Source organism: Thunnus albacares, chromosome 12 (genome assembly GCF_914725855.1).
Source record: "Thunnus albacares chromosome 12, fThuAlb1.1, whole genome shotgun sequence".
Lineage (NCBI taxonomy): Eukaryota > Metazoa > Chordata > Actinopteri > Scombriformes > Scombridae > Thunnus > Thunnus albacares.
The window spans coordinates 18629301-18646744 of NC_058117.1; the positions used below are offsets into that span (position 1 = coordinate 18629301).

Consider the following 17444-nt stretch of genomic DNA (forward strand, 5'->3'; position numbering starts at 1 on the left):
AATTAACATGGTTAGCGACTACCTTACATGTGTAAGGTGACCAGAAACGTGACTCCCAATGAATGCTAATGTTGCTTTATATCTTGAATGTCTAAATAGATTTTTTTTTTTTACAGCAGAACAACACGGATGTAATCAATAACCTCAATAGCAACCACAAGCCAGCTCCAGGATCCTGCTATTGTGCATACTAATTCACTCAAATGGCTTACTAGTACACATATTGTAACAGAGCCATTGTTAATGTTATTAATTTACCAATAAACCAACACATAAATAGTCCTACTAATATATAATATAGGCTACTAATGCAATATATAAAGTGTATTATATATCAGTAGTTGTGTATCTGATGGCTGCAGTACTGGCTGGTTTTCACATGAAAAACATGAAATAAGCTCATAGAAATTGATAAATTGATTGAGGTTACAACTGTATTAAAATACAGATGTACAATGCAATGGACTGAAAAAGACCATTATCCACTCAAAAATGTTTTTTTTTTCTTGTTCCTTTAGTTGGATGTTTGAACTTCATTGTGCATTGATGTATGTGTAGAGTTTGACACTAGAAGACTCTTTTCACTTCATCTGTTGAAAGTTCAAATTTTCTCTGTGCTCACCTTAGTTTAAGAGGTGTAACGACGAGCACAATTTGTGACATCACAGTTTTTTTCGCAACCGTGGTCCAGTATGCAACTTACACAAGCGTGATATTGAAACCTGAAGCCTCCAATGCACATACACTGAGAATGGATTTTACAGTTGTGGTGGGAGATATCTTTTAATCATTTAAACATATGAAATTCAAAAAAAAGATATTCAAACAATATAGGATTTTCCAATGTAGGAGAAGAAGTATATGTCATTATAAGTATTTTTCAGGGGGTAATTGACCCTTTTTTGAGGAAAAACCATACTAGACACAAATTATTAGTCAAAGCAGAGTATTTTTATATGTCTTCTTCTTGTTTGGTGTATCAGTTGTGTTATTAGTTTAAAGTCCTAGCGCAAATACTCACTTCTCTCAGAAATGGATATGAGTAGGAAAATAAATCAGTTTGAGAAGTTATAAATAAGTTAGATATCAGAATACTGAGATAAATAATGAGTTTGATACAGACTGCTAAAAATCAAATTCACTTTGTTACAGAAATGTTAATGCCCTACATGATGGTAAAAAAAAGCAGAAAGTATTAGATCATTTGAAAAAATTGTCCTTAGATATTGTTTTTCTCCAGGAACTTCACTTTAAACAGGCAGAAATTCAGTTTCTTAAATGAAAATGGGTGGTGGAGGAGAAGCATATGTTGCAACTTATTCCACTAACAGTAGGGGAGTGGGTGTTCTGGTGAGAAATAAGATGTCATTTTCTTTAATTTCACAACAGGAGGACAAAAAAGGTAGACTCTTGGTTGTGCACTGTATAATTTATGGGGAAGAATTCATTTTAGTTTCTTGATACATTCCATCAGCAGCAGATTTATCTTTCTTAGGTGAGCTTCAGACTACATTAGACAATATTCCATCCAGCAGTCTCATTATTGGAGGTGATCTAAATAATATTTTCAGTTAACTGGATTGAGCAGGCACTAAATAGAACTCAAAGTTACCACCTATGGGTCTATTAAACTTCATTAGGAAAAATAATTTGGAGAATTTGGTTCCCTAATAGTAGAGATTGCTTTCTATTCATATTACCATACACTTGTGTCTTCTCAGATTATCTCAGGTAATAACAACCTCTCTCAGTGGGTATGGACAATGAACAGGGCTTACCTCCACAATCCAGATTTTATTAAATATGTTAAATCTAATATGGAAACATTTAAAATCACCAATATGGAAGAATGCATCCCATGTTAAACAGGATGCATTTAAAGCCTTTATTTGAGGGGTAATAATTTCATATTCATCCATGTCAAAATCACTCAGAAAAAGAGATTTTTAAAAAAAAGGAAAATAAAAAAGGAAAAGGCACAATTGGAAAAATTGGAAAATGTGCACATACAAAATTTAGGACAACATGAAGAGAAAACATGAAAAGAAGATAATGATTAAAACATGAATATGATACACTATTAATCAAAAGAGCAAATAATTACAAATTTATTTCTAATAAAGCTTATTACATTAGTGCAAACAAACCTGAGAGACAAATGGTGGCTTGTGTAAAGAAAATATAGGCAAAATCTGTCATCACATAAAGGGACAAAACCACAGGACAAGTAATTATGGATAACAATACAATAAATTAAACCACTAAAGAGTTTTATTCTTGCCTATAGTCAGAGCTATCTATAAATTTCAATGCTGACTTTTTAGATGTCTGATCTAAGGAAAATGACAGAGAAACAAAAACAATATCTTGAAACATAACAGAAGAGATAAGAGATGTATTTTATTTTTAGAAATTTTATTTTCTAAAAATAAAAACTCCAGGCTCAGATGGAATTCCAATAGAGTCTTACTTCTCTTTTTGGTCTGATGTGAAACCCTTATTTATGGACATAATAGTGCATGTTTCAAAAACACAATTACCACAGACAGGGTATGAAACTGTAATTTCGATAATTCCAAAAACCAGAAAAATCAGAGCATTCGGTATTAGACTATAGGCAAATTAGTCTAAAATTATAAGCAATAGACTTTCTAGAATACTCCCTAGTTTTATTCACGTTGACCAAATGGGTTTTATATCAGATAGACATATGCAGGCAAATGCTCACAATTGCCTAACTGTAATTCAATATGCTAAAAATAAGTAAGGTAAATATGGCAATATTTTAATTTTCCTTGTCAGATAATTCAGTTAATTAAAATTATAATCATAAATTTCCCCTGGCCCAAGTGTTTACTAATAATATCCTGTCCGAAAAATTTACTTTGGGCCGGGGTAAAAGACAGGGGTAACCCCCTTTCCCTCCTTCTGTTTGCCCTGGCTATTGAGCCGCTGGCAGAGAATATCTAAAAGGAGAGGAGTATTAACAGACTTGAAATTCAACCACCAAAAATATTTTGGTGGTTGAGCTTTTGCCCACCGAGCTCCACTGATTTGGAATAAACTACGACTGCATATTCGGGAGGCAATCTCTGTTGAGACTCTTAAATCTAGCTTGAAAACACATCTTTTCTCTGTATACCGTGGCCTCTCCTGATTTCATCGGCTGGGAAGTCAAATCACTCATTGACAAGTAGTCACCCCAACCCTGTTTCAGTTATGTGATCTCTATTTGTTAAATTCCTAACCTCAACCTTGTTGTTATATTAACATTGTTATCTGTGTATGTGTGTGTGTGAGTCTGTGTGTGTATGTGTGTGTGTGTACTTTCACATGTAAAGTCCTGTGTTTTTTGTTGTTGTTTTTATTAACTTGTAAAGTGTACAGAGACTCTTTGGGTGATGTGCACTATAAATAAATTGAGTTGAAGTTGAAGTACAAGTTAGAAGAAAAGAATATAAATTGAGTTTGTTTGCCGATGATCTTTTGTTGTATCTAACTGATGTTGAGACATCTATCCCTAGAGTGCTGGAAATGTTGTCTAGATATTCTGAAACTTTGGGTTATAAACTGAATTTGGAGAAAAAAGAACTTGAATGTCGATAAATTTCAAGAACAATGATTTCACAGAGTATGATCTCACAAATTGCAGGCACCCAAATGAGGTACACAAAGTTGTAAATATTTAGGTTGCCAAAGTAGCTTGAAAAAAACTATAAAAGATAACTATTTATCACTAGAAAGCAAACTGAAACAAGTCAACAGTGGGTTACCCTGCTTATGAAAATTGTTGGTAGGATAAATCTTATTAGAATGGTGTGGTTGCCGAAATGTTTATCTTCTCAGTGTTACCCATTATCCCTCCCCAAAAATATTTTAAAATGGTATCCTAACAAATTTTATATGGAGTGATAAAACCTCTAGATTGTAGAGAAGATAGAAGAGAAGGAGGGCTGAGCTTACCTGATTTAGAATTATATTATTTATCCTCCCAAACATTTTATTTATATTTAAAAATTCTGAAGATCAAAATTGGATAAATATACAGAATTCTCAATTCAGTCCAGGGACCTTATTTTGGAGTATGTTATCTAGAAGAGAAAAAGAAAATGTTAGTAATGTTATTATTAGAGATATATTAAAGAGCTCATAGTACCCCATTATCCCACTAGAACACTGTGCTCCCAGAATGCAGGCTTACTTTTGGATCCTCGAGTCTCCAAAAGGAGAATGGGAGGCAGAGCCTTCAGCTATCAGGTGCCTCTCCTGTGGCACCATCTTCCAGATTCGGTCCGGGGGGCAGGCACTCTCTCTAAGTTTAAGAGTAGGCTGAACTTTCCTTTTTCATAAAGCTTATAGTTAGGGCCGGCCGGGGCTTGCCTTGGATCAGCCCTTAGTTATGCTGCTATAGGCCTAGACTGCTGGGGGACTTCCCATGATGCACAGAGCTCCTCTCTTCTCCTCCACCTCTCTATCTGTATGCGTTCATGCCCCATTACTGCATGTTACTAACTTGGCTTCTTCCCGGAGTTTTTGTGCTTTCTTGTCTCACAGGAAAAGTCCAAGTTGTGGGCCATGGCTGTGGTGGCGTGGTCCTTCTCCTGCTGTTATTGTTATTATTATTACTAGTCATATCTCTTTTATTATTGTCATTGTTATTGTTGTTATTATGCTTCTCTGCCCCACCCCCCTTCCTTCCTCCTCTCTCAACCCAACCAGTCAAGGCAGATGGCCGCCCACCTAGAGCTCAGTTCTGCTTGAGGTTTCTTCCCGTTAAAGGGGAGTTTTTCCTTGCCGCTGTCACCAAGTGCTTGCTCATGGGGGAATTGTTGGGTCTCTGTAAATTAAAGAGTATGGTCTAAAAAGCAAAACAATTTTTGTTGCCTTTTTTGTATTAATCTCATCCTTCTGTGCCTCTATCATTTTAAACTCTCCAAGTGTCAGTTCCTTGTGCCATTTTTCGCTTTCCTTTTCTTTTCTTCTCCATTTCTTTTTTGTCTGATGCATCCCATACTTCAAAACCTCATAATGAGTAAGCTTTAACAGCTGTGCTCTTTAATGTTGCTATGGTTACAGGCTGGGTAAAGGATGAATTTAGAACGGTGATTAAACTCGAGCCCAACTACGAGTGCAGTACATGGTTTTAATGCACACCTGCTGGCCAATCAGAGTACTCAGACAGACTATGGTATAATGAGTAATAACAAAGAAAAAGACACAAGGTAGAGAGAATAATAAATAAAGGTAATAATAATATGAAATATATATAATATGAAACTGGAAGATGCAGGCAATTTGAGTCTTGTGGGGCTCTAAATTTACCAAGCACGGGGATTGTTTTTTCTAATATTTCTTTACTTTTACATCAGTGAGTTATGAATGAGTTTTTTTTTTCCAGTGTGGCATTGATTCTTCCACAGAAAAGAATTCTTTTTCTATCACTGCAAACATAATAGAAATAGCTCTGTGGCTTCAGAGCTCTTACAAATTAAATCAGCAACCAGAAACCTGAAATTATTTCTGAATTTAAGACCAACAACTGCAGAAAAAGTCGTGCAAAAAAGAGTCAAAATTCTAACTCTTCTGCTCTTTCTTTAGGCAGGTGCATATAGAAAACAATGGATTCCACCGCAGTTTGGCTCTTCACATTTTCCACACTGAGGGGCTGAGGTGTGAGGACTCCAGACTTCTGAGGAAATAGAAATGATGACGCTCACAGCCATTTGCTTCCCTGTCCTGCGCAGGCCGACCTCTTGGGTAACTGTGCTGCCCATCCCCCCTCACAGTGTTAACTGCCTGTCCCCAGCAGGATGAGCTGGTTGTAAACCACACCAGGTCTATTAATTAATTAATGTACCCTAACTGCAGGGCTGGCTCCATCCATTGTGGTGGGGCAGTTTTGAGCTGCATGCAGTGGTGACCGCTGGTGTGTCTTTGGGCTCCTGCAGTGTTGTGGGAAAGGAGGCAAGAGACAAAGGAGAAGAGCTGCAGACAACTGTGGATGGGAGGAAACTGTCAGCACCATAGTCACCATTAATCACCCAGGGCCATTGTGGTCCTGTCCTGTAAACGGCGCCAGTGCAGGCAGGAAGGCAGGCAGACAGAGAGAAAGAGGGAGAGAGGAAGAGGAAGAGGGAGAGAGGGGGGAAGGGTGGCTGCAGGGGGAAAGAAGGGGAGAGAATGGTTGGGGATCAGCCTATATGTCCACCTCAGCTCCTTCTGCGGGGCTGGGGAGCAGTGCTGCTGTCTCAGTGTTTGTCCTCCGTGTTCTCCCAGATCCCGGATCCTGAGGTAAGAGAGCCTGATACATCACCATGTCCTCCACAGGTTCCTCTGAGGAATAACCTGAGGATTATTCTGTGATGGGGGGCAGGTGTTCCGTTGTTTTATGTAATTCATGTTTATTGTTAGGTTGCCAGACTTGTTTGTTGCCTTATATGACGAGGAGTGAGTGAAGGTTAAAACCTGATACATTATATTGTGTTCCATGGAAAAGCCAAACCACACGCGTACTATAGGTGCAAACAGAGGGATGAATATAATATGTCCTGGCATGAAGTTGTTTTTGCTATGAGGCTGAGGTGTAGATGGTTACATTTTTCAGGATAGGACTACTACAGTAATCTGACAAAAATACCAACTGAAATCCATTATGTTTACTGAAATACATGGTGATAAAATGACTATGCTACTGAGAAACAGACAATTCACTCATGACACATGATTGAGAGGACATACTAGTGACATCACTGAGTAAAAATTTCTAAAATTAATATTGGTTGTGGTTGTATTCATTGAAATGTTAGAATCAAAACTGTAGAAACGAATTGACCATGCCATTGCAATAAATTGAGTGTTGAAATAATATACAATATGACTCAGACACTGTGAAAATATTGATTGTGAGTAATCCAAAAGATTATGTTCCTGGATACAGTTTTAATAAAGCTGTGGAAAATGGATTATATTTATTTTTAGGATTGAAGCACAGAGGATGATAGTGGCTTTAAACAACACAAATCTAAATAGTGTAACCATAGTATGCCTCTGTTTGGACATTGTTTTTAATTAATAACTTCATTATTGGTCCTTTGCTATTACTGCACATGTCTAATAACTTAACCTGTATCCCAGTGCTGATTTTTCTATTTTTAGATGTTAATCTTCCATTCAGTTATACTAATCTTGCAAAGTCCCTTAAGGATCCTCTTAGAAAAACTAAACAAAACACTTAATTGGGGTAAATTATCCATGCCATTGAATATGTAATGAGCAAACTAACAAACCATCTAACAAACTAACCCAGAAACAGAAATATGTAATAATTTGGGGTATTCAACAACGAACATGAGGCAACTTGAGGTCAGTATGTCTCTGAATCTATGTTGTTTGTTCCATCAGAGGAAAATTTGAGGCTTATAGCCACTTAATCCAGCCACATGAAATGCCTCTCTAGAGGAAAGGACTTAGTCTTACATAATCACTCTTGAAGCAAAAAATGTCATTATTTAAGGGCAGTGCTAGATATCCTTCTTAAGGCTAATCCTGCTGTGGGAGTTGCATAAACACGAGTGTAAACTCAGACCATTTTCCAAGCACATTCTTTGTTAAATTTCACAGCTCCTCTTGTAACCTCTGCAAACTAACAGTATAGAGACCCTGAAGACAGAGTGCACTGTCACATTTGTCATGTTGGCTCGCTGAAGCCAATCAGGCCCGACAAACAGCTAAGACCACAGCTTCTGATTTTCTCACATGGCACAAAGGAGAAAACAAAAGCTTTTGGTATCTGATGTATTTGGTTCTCTCCACATGAACTAAAAGATGTATTCTTCTGACACATTTATTTATTAATCACATACGCAAACACCTGCACATTGTCATTTGACAAAATAATTTTAGTTCATTTCTACCTAAACCAAAGCAAACTTATTCCATTTCATTTCTTATCCTCTGTAGAGCCTCCGTCCTTGGTGTTTACTACCCATCTTATTCTTAGAACATTTTTCTGTTTCACCACATAATGTAGTTACCAGTATAGCCAGCAAATGTAATAAGTGTCCATTTTCTGATCCATCGCTTATTGCTTTACGAACTTAAGTATAGAGTTTCCAAAACAAGCTTGTTTCATCCAATCGAGTGATCGATCGATATAGAGTGGACAGGGAGAAATCCTCACAATGGTTTTATCAGGGAACCGATGCTTGGCTGGCTCCACCAAAGTACTGATCCAAGCCATTGATCTAACACAAAGACACACACATACATACACAGTCTTTGTACATATTGTTCTCCTATCCCCAGCTCTGGAGAGGGGTGTTTTGAAATGCGAGAAGTGTTTGTTTTTGGCGTTATCGACTGAATTTTTGTGCAGCAGAGACTTAAGACATCTCAGACGATTGTGAAAATTCAGAGAAAATGCGGGAAAATTCCAGAGACAAGCACGCTCAGGTTGCTTGATTTTACGCAGGTCATTGTTTGTAGACCAGCAGCTCTTGTTGGTGTCAAGTAAGGGAGGAGATTGAGGTGGTGAAAGAGCCATGAAAACCCACAGGTGATGTGGGTGTTGGAAGTGTAGTTGGAAATGCTAAAGACCTTTTCACCTGGGCCTGGGTATTTTTTTTGTTTGTTTGTTTGTTTTTTTCTGCCTGTGCCCTGAGAAAAAAAAAATCCTTCAAGTCAGCTCTGTGGTTTTGTGGAGTTCTTGTCAGGGACTGCATGTCAGCTCAGTTAAATGTCATAAATCTAAATAGATAGATAAATAATAAATAAAAAGAATATGTCAACCATTCCAACAAAGTATGACATCATGGGCTCGAAATTGAGTGCAGATTGAATGGTGAACTTGTATAAGAACGTCAGACACATGCTTGAGGATGTTTTGTGCTGAAAAGGAGACCGAAATTGCCGTTGAACATTTTGGCCATGTGACACTCATGAGATAACAGGTGATTAGGGAACCTGTGGCTTTTTAAGGACTTCAAACGCTTCTTTTTTATCTGAATTGTGTTAATCTATGACTGTATTATGTATATTAGATTCAAAATGGGTTCATCGTTAACTCATTTCTACTTCAAGTCAGAAAGTGAAAGAAGTGGCTGGAAAATCTTACACCAATTACTTTGCTGGCACAGATCAAAGTATGACACAGAAAACTGAGCATAATTCTTAGAAGATGTGAAGCTTGAATTCCACTGACATCTTGTTTACTCCATGAGGTTTCCTCTCCACTGTAAAGCCTATTTCTGTGGGATTATTTATGTTGTGTGGATTAAAAAAAAAAAAAAATCAATGTTTTCTCTTTTTTCCACAGCTTTTACCCACAGAGCCCCCAAAGAAGCCGGACCCTGTCAACTCAGAGACTGTTGTTTTCTGGGGGTTGCGGCTATGGCAGGTCATCGGCATTTTTTCGGTGTTTGTTTTAGCAGTTGGTGAGTATATCACCATAAATTCATACTGTTTTCATACTGTCTTGAAATATAGATGCTCTCTTAAGAAATCACTGCAGGCTAGGCTAAAGATGTCTGTGCATACAATTATGAGTCCATTGTGTGATTATTAAGTACAGTGTGATTAGGAGTAAGGAGACAGGAGATGAGGGATCACTTTGAAGTTTCTGGAAGTGAGTCATCCAAGTAACTCTTGGTGATGCTGAACTTGGAAAAAGTGGGTTCAAATACTATGCTGCGTACAAATGAGCAAGTTACACTCTCTGATTTCACTTGAAGATTTTAAAAGGCTGTCCTTATGTATTTGCAATCCCACTTGTAATTGCTTTTCTTAATGTGAAACCAAATGTTCAATGTGTGTCTGTGAATTACCTGTCCAAGTCTCTCTTCAAAAAGAGATCCCGATAAATGAGACTACCTGTTTAAATAAAGGATTAAATAAAAGTAATAGCTGTAACTGTAATGCGAAGAAAGGAAAAGTTTCACTTTACTTTTCCCAGTCTCTGATCAACAAAACAACAAATCTTGGGTCAAAATGCAGAAGTTTCTCAATCCAAACCAACACATTGAGTACAGTCAACGCAACAAACAGATTTTCTGATTCTGACTACATAAGTGACTTGTTGATCTTTGGCCACAAACCTCAGTTCTTTAGACACCTGGGACCAAATTATACATTGTCTAATTTATTCATTATTATTCAATGATGCCCTCAAGTCGCATTATGTTTGTGTCAAAAAGTCAGAATTGTTGAACTCATTCTTTTAATGATCAAAAAGTTTATAGGTCTTTAGGATCCCAAGATATGTAAAGGTTTTTTTCACAGTATGCAGGTAGCATGTAATAGCCGGTTATTACCACTAGTGATTGTGTTATAACTGTGTTTGCATTTGTGTTTGGAAAGTGCCGGTCACTGAGCATTACAGTAGTAATCTGCACATGTATATAAACTTGAAATATAATAGGCTATGTTGAAAGACAGCAATAGGTTTTGAAAATATCACTTTTGGCATCAACGATTTAAAAAAACACATCATCATCTAGTAAATGACATTGTAATGAATAACGTGTCTATTAAAAAAAAACTCTCCTTACTCTCTCTCTAGTTATCACTCTGTGCTGTATATTCAAATGTCGAATCCCAAGAACAAAGAAGGAAATAGAGGCACGGCATGCACAGAGACAGGCCGCCAAGAAATACGCCAACACATTAGAGACAGTGCCACCTCTGAACGAACTGACTGAGATCCCAGGATGTAAGTACTTCTCACTGATACCTTTCCAATATTTATATGACTATATTAAATTGGTAATATCCACTAATGTACACAATGGTCTCTACTCTGATATCGACTGTGGTGCTTTCCTGCATGTTCTGCTCATTCTCTCTTGTGTCACAGCTTCTTCAAATTCTCCGCACAGGTCAACTTCAAATACTGGTGGCTCCAAATGAGAAAATGGAAAATAAATATTTGAAAACTGTTTGAACTTTAACACAGTGAATTCGTGTGACGTCAATAAACTGCACAGAGTACAGTAAGCCCCCTTGGACCAGTCTTGTGATTGCTTTATACAAAGGCACACCCAGAAGATCTCAAAATTAGGAGGAATAACTTTCTGGTCCAGCTTTCTGCAGCACTACAGTTTGGTTTTTGGTCTCTATCTATGGGCAGAGAAGTGTATTTAATACCAGAATTTCATTTTTGTCAAATCTACAGGGTCTTACAAGACTTTTCACTGTTGTGGTCCCACTTTATGATCAAGGCCAAGAGGACAGCTGCCTTTTTTACATAATATCTATACTTACATTATTTCTAAGGCAGCTTTAATTTCTTAGATTGTTGCTGTCTCTCCCTGTCACCTCACAAAACTCACTGCACTCTATTCAATTCTTCTGCTCTGTTTTATGCTGTTATACTTATCTGCAAATCTTCTCTTCTCTTCTCTTCTCTTCTCTTCTCTTCTCTTCTCTTCTCTTCTCTTCTCTTCTCTTCTCCTCTCCTCTCCTCTCCTCTCCTCTCTGCTCCTCTCTTCTCTTCTCTTCTCTTCTCTTCTCTTCTCTTCTCTTCTCTTCTCTTCTCTTCTCTTCTCTTCTCTTCTCCTTTTTCTTCCAGCTACCCCAGATGCCTCTGCGGTACAGACAGTCTCTGAACAGGTCCAAACTCAAAGTGCTAACAACAGCCAGCTTTCAGGAGTTAGGGTCAGCGAGGAGCACTCCAGCTCCCTCACTTTGCCAGAGATGGGATGACTTTTTCTTTTCGTCTACACTTATCTTCCTTCAGACACTCCTCTTGACTTCAAAAACATAGTGTATACATTCACAGCCACTCTGAAAGTCCACTTCCTGCATCTATTGACCCTCTGTCCTGCAGTTAGTGAGGCAGCAGTTCATTTTGTCTTCCTCAAATCTTATTGCTGTAAGTGGAATTCAAAAACATTCATCTCTCATTCAACTGCTGAGCACATCTCTTTTGACATATATGGCTAAAAAAAAGAACTGGATTTGAATTTAATCAAAGAATTTGCTCCATAGTCTCGATGTAGTGCAGCAGTAACTCTGTGTCGTAGAAAATTGAACTTTTACTGTGGCTACAAAATACAGATTGTACTATTTTTGCACACATGATTTCTTTGGGGCAGCTGGACTGTTGTATCTTGCGAGGCTTTCTTCTTGCTTAAAGCCTGGATGTTTTTAAAATACTGTAGGTGCTTAATGCGTATTTGCATGAAAATGTGGGAGAACAGGACTTATGATAACTTTGTGAATTTTCTGAGGCACAGAAAATTGGTATTACAGTCACCAATGAAAATAGTAATGCATGTAGTATGTCTCACTTCAAATGTTTGTGCTCTGTGTTTGTCTCTTTCCCTACCTGTCTGTTTGCCTTGCTAAGATTAGCTTTGAATAAACCAAATCATTTACACTGACCTCTGCAAGTGTAAATGGAATATGATCACTGATGTCAACACTGGTCTCATCTGTGATTAAATATTCTTGTTTTCTTCTTTCTCTCAGGAATTTGGTGTGATCGGTCTTGTGTGTATCTAAGCCATTGTAGTTACTTAGTTGTGGCTTTTTCAGGGTAAGAGCAGTGACACATATAGAGACTGACATCTGTCTTGTCTTGTTCCTCTTGTGGATATATTATGCATTTGTGCACACAAATACATTAAATGGTTATTGTGTCATTATTATGGAAGAAAAGGCATTGAGCTGTCAATATGTTTTTCCAGCATGATAACTGTGTCAAATAACATCTGCGTTAAAGGGGGAAAAAACACATTACATCACATGATAAACCTACTGTGGCAAGAACAGCCATATCTCAAGTGTCATCACGGAGAGTTGATCTAATATGCACTGGAGTAAATCCTCCTTCGTGACTATAGAACTAACTAGTCAAGTGCATGGCCGGGAGAGGGGCTGAGGGGGAGGTTCACTGACTGCAGCCATTATAAAGACTGAGGATGATCAGCTGCTCTCAACCGTGAACTCCAAACAAACCGTACTGTAATGTTTACTTCTGGATTAACTCAGAGAGGGACAACATAAACATGCATGCAAATATGCAAATTGCATTTGCAGCCTTTGTGCAGTGATTATGACATGTCATAATGAAATATGCAATATCTGCAAAATCAAATAACCACACTGAGAGAATAGGGAGTGAATTTAGTGGCATAGAATTTAAAGCAGTAAAACTATAACAAAGATAAAATGAAATTCAGAAGCAGAGCTTTCTTTTTAAAATGAAAAATGTAAATGTTCTTCCAGTGCAATCAGTAAAAACAACACCAAATATAATTTAGCAGGTAATTAAAAGTTACAAATGAGGGTCAAGAAATCCCCACTCTTATCTTTTGGATGTGTGCATGAATATATTTTCCACACATAATGGAAGCTTGTCAAATTTGTTTATGCATTTGCAGAAAAATATAGTGTATGTTGTGCATAAGTAAAGAGTCAGACAGTTAGTTTTTTTTTTTTGAAGATGCCTGACATTCTCCATTGAGAATTTCTCTCTGCCTCCATTTACACATACATACCGAGCTGTTAAAACCATCTGGGACAAAATATGAGAAAAGAAAGTGGTGAGCCTTTCCAGTTTCACAGCCAATATCTGTTGCAAACACATTGAGACAAACAGAAGGAAAGAACAAACAGCTGCCACTCTGTCAGTCTCTATCATCCATTTCTCTTCGTCTCCCTTACAAGCACTCTCACAAACATTAAACAATAATACAGGGACTGGAGAGGCAGAGTTGTGAATCAAACCCCCCTATTCGCCGCCCTCACTTATCTATCAACTCTCACTAGACCTGCTGCTTCTACAGTGCAGAGTCCATAATTCCAAGCAGCTGAAAAAGAAGAAATTCTCAGTGTCGCCAAACAGTTGCAGCTGTTGTTTTAACAACTCAAACACATTTTTACACATCTGCCGCCTATAGCTCTGAAAGGGTAGTGAGGAAAAGGTCGTTTGAGGTTCAGAGCACACCGACTGATGAGTGACGGACTTGCGAAAAGGAATTTGGTCCGGTTACAAGTCTCGCTCTGTTCCTCAGGATGAGGAAACAAAATCATTCCAAAAAAAACAGGCATTATTTGGGATATTAGTGAGACAGTTTCTGGCAAGCAAAATAACATCACGCCTCAGATTTACAATTCTGACAATGAATTATATTGCCCCAGTCACATTGAACTGTGATTTTTTTTAAATGTCACAATGCCAAAATGCACTGCGCCCTCAGGTTTTATCAAAAAAATGGTACCAGCTTTATCTGAGCTGATTTTTTGACATTTAGGGATGGTGTGAAGGTCAGGGCCTTTTGTAGAAGGTGACGTTAACCTTTTGTAATTCCACTGCCATACGCAATATAGTATGTAAACACCAATAGTTTTCTTGAAAGAAGTATTCAACTAAAAGTCCTGTGTTCCAAATACTACTTGAGTAGAGAAGCATAGCAAAATGCACTTTAAGTATCAAAAGTAAAAGTGCTTGTTCTGCAGAAAAATGGCCCCTACGCCTGATATATTGTTGTATATGACATTATTAGATTGTTAATTTAACTACTTTCTATACTCTTTGGTAGTTTAGTACAGTGGTTCTCAATCTATGGGTTGGAACCCCCTCCAAAGGGCCACAAGATAAATCTGTATTCATTTTTTGGACTTTTCACATCTAGACTTTTTGTGAAATAGTGGATAATATAAAGATATCTCTTTGGGCCTTGAACTTAAATGAAACCATGTGAAGTTTAAAGGGGAACCCACTCTTGCTAATAACTCAGACATCTGAAGCATAACAATCAGCCACAGTTAGACAAAAGGTGGTTTAATTTTCAATATTTATTGTGTTTTATAAACTGGTCACATATAACTAGTTACTATAGCTGTCAAATAAACGTAGTAAAGAAAAAGTGCAATATTTCCTGCTGAAATGTAGTGGAGTACAAGTATAAAGTAGCATAAAATGTAAATATGTGTGTAAAATACTGATGCATCATCTCCAAGTTTTGTCAAAAGCAGACTGGCATGTGAAGTAGCAAGAAGTAAAGAGGCAAGAGAAAAGAGCTTATGAGTGAAGGAGAAATTCATGAGAATAAGAGCATAAGTTATTTTCAGAATTCAGTCGAAATACAAAGAAATCTATTCACAAACATCTGGTTGGTTGATTATTTTAAGTCAGCTGGATTCACCAGTCATAGCAACTTTTGACATTTGGTTCGTGTTTGTCATTTGGTTTCTTGGCCTTCGTTTGTGTATCTAGTGTCTCTGCAGCATTTGGGGAAAATGTTTGCCTTGCTACTGAAAAAATAATACAAAAAGAAAGCAAAAAAAAAAAGCTATAAAGCTCCATTTGGCCTTGACTACAGTCTTTCCTTTTAGCAATTTTCACAGTCTTTAAACAATAGTTGCTGGAGTGTAAAATCACTCCAATTTTTCTTCTAGATCTATATCACGGTCAGGTGTAATTTGTTAAATCTTGCCTGAGGCTGTTACATGTTTTTGGGGATCTGTTGGGCCCTGTTAGCTTTGTGTCAGCTATTCATTGGGGTGAATATTTCATGTGGAGAATTTGTCTGTCAAATCTATTGCCTGAAAGAGACTGCTGTGGGCTCAACTGTTCCTAGAAATGAATTGAAAATACCTTTAGAGTTTTTCTTTTTCTGTAAAGGAAGGGTAGCTTTAGAAACCCTCTCTTTCTTCTTAAAGACAACTGTTAGTTTTCATGGAAAAACAAAGAAATCTTGATGCAAACAAATTAAACAAGGCGTAACTTGAACAAATTATGATTAGATTTATAAAAGAAGGAGGCTGCAGGCCAGGGTATACTTAACATCTAAAGGTCAACAGCTTTTGGACATTTACTAGTTCAGAATCTCCACATGCAGGCAACCTGTTTTAAGATTACTTTTGCATACATAATTTTAAGCTTTATTAGGCAGGTTTGGGCTCCAGAGAAGATTTAGGGAGAATGTAATGCAGTAGTAGTAACATTTTAGGAAATGGGAAATATACTTATTTGCTTTCTTGCCGAGAGTGACATAAAAAGATCAATACCACTCTCGTATTTGTCCGTTAAATATGAAGCTAAAGATGGTTAGCTTAGCATAAAGACTGGAAATGGCTAGCCTGGCTCTGAAGGTAACAAAATCCACTTACCAGCACCTGTAAATCCCACTAATTAACTTGTTATTTCTCATTTGGTTAATCTGTACAAAAACCAAAGTGCAGAAACAATTTGTGGTTTTCTTGGGGTTATGTGCCAGACTATTTCTTGGCTGAGCACAGTAACTTCCTGACACTTTGAAGTCACCACTGGTTGCCTGGTGTAACCACAAGTCAATTTTACGCTTTGTTTTTTGTATGAATTTAACAAATGAGATGTGACTTGTTAATTAGTGAGATTTAGAAGTGCTGGTAGGAGGATTTTGATACATTTTAACAGAGTCAGGCTACTGTTAACCCTGTTTTCTGTCTTTACACTAATCTAAGATAACAGGCATCTGACTGCAACTTACCAAACAGATATTAGTGTGGCATCAACACTGTCATCATAATCTCAGCAAGAAAGCAAATAAGCATATGTTGAACTATGCCTCTCGGTCCAGAACAGATATTTTATTAGAAATATACATTTAATATTTGCTACTTAACTGTACTTTTCCTCAACTTCAATCCAAGCAACTTCAAGGTGATATTTATCCTCACTACCTCTGTTAATCATGTACATCTTCTGGATGTCACCTCTTGAATAATGATGAAAAAAAACATTGTCTCTATCAACACACACAAAGTGGACTGTAAACTTTTGCACTCCATTTTCTCGCTCAGAAAGCACTTCAGTTCCATTAAAAGAATAAATAGACCATGCTTACTAGAACAGATAGAAACAGATGTTCCTTCATTACATGCAACCTACTTAGCACAGCATTCTGTTGGATTAAATTCTGCCTTCCAATTACCGTTAGAGGCAGTACCCTGGTGATACCTGATGCCTTTAACCTTTTTTGGCTTGTCTTGCTGCAGCTGCAAAAGCGGAAGAAAATGAGGAGGTGACAACAGTCTCCGGGAAAGTAGATGCTGATAAAGGGGAGAAGAAGACAAAAGAGGGCAAGAAAGAGGGCAAAGGTGCCAAAGAAGGGAAAGGAGATGAAAAGGATGCATCAACAAAGAAAAAGGGTGAAAAGGGAGCATCTGACAAAGAAGGTGGTGAAGGAAAAGGGAAGAAATCTGGAGAGAAGGGTGACAAAGGGGAAAAAGAAGAAAAAGGTGAAAAAGGAGGCAAAGGAGGGGCTAAAGGGGGAGCCAAGAAAGCTCAAAAGTGACCCCTGCCTTCCTTGGACAAAAACTGAAAAGTATAATTTTGCATTTTTCACAAGAAGCATTTTTTTTTCCTAAAATGACATTTGTATGATATTATATTTAAAGTAAATAAAACTCTTACACAAAAGAAAATGCATTATTGATATTTTGTCTACTTCAAACTCATG

The 17444-nt window shown here is 37.4% G+C and overlaps 1 protein-coding gene across 1 annotated transcript; it reads left to right on the plus strand.

Moving 5' to 3' along the window:
* Positions 1–6180: 6180 nt before the first annotated feature.
* On the plus strand, positions 6181–17324 carry tmie (transmembrane inner ear). Its single transcript, XM_044368782.1, has 4 exons — positions 6181–6291; positions 9314–9431; positions 10556–10705; positions 16981–17324. Exons 1-4 carry the CDS (start codon positions 6181–6183, stop codon positions 17277–17279), a joined length of 678 nt encoding a protein of 225 aa, XP_044224717.1. The 3' UTR covers positions 17280–17324.
* Positions 17325–17444: the final 120 nt, after the last annotated feature.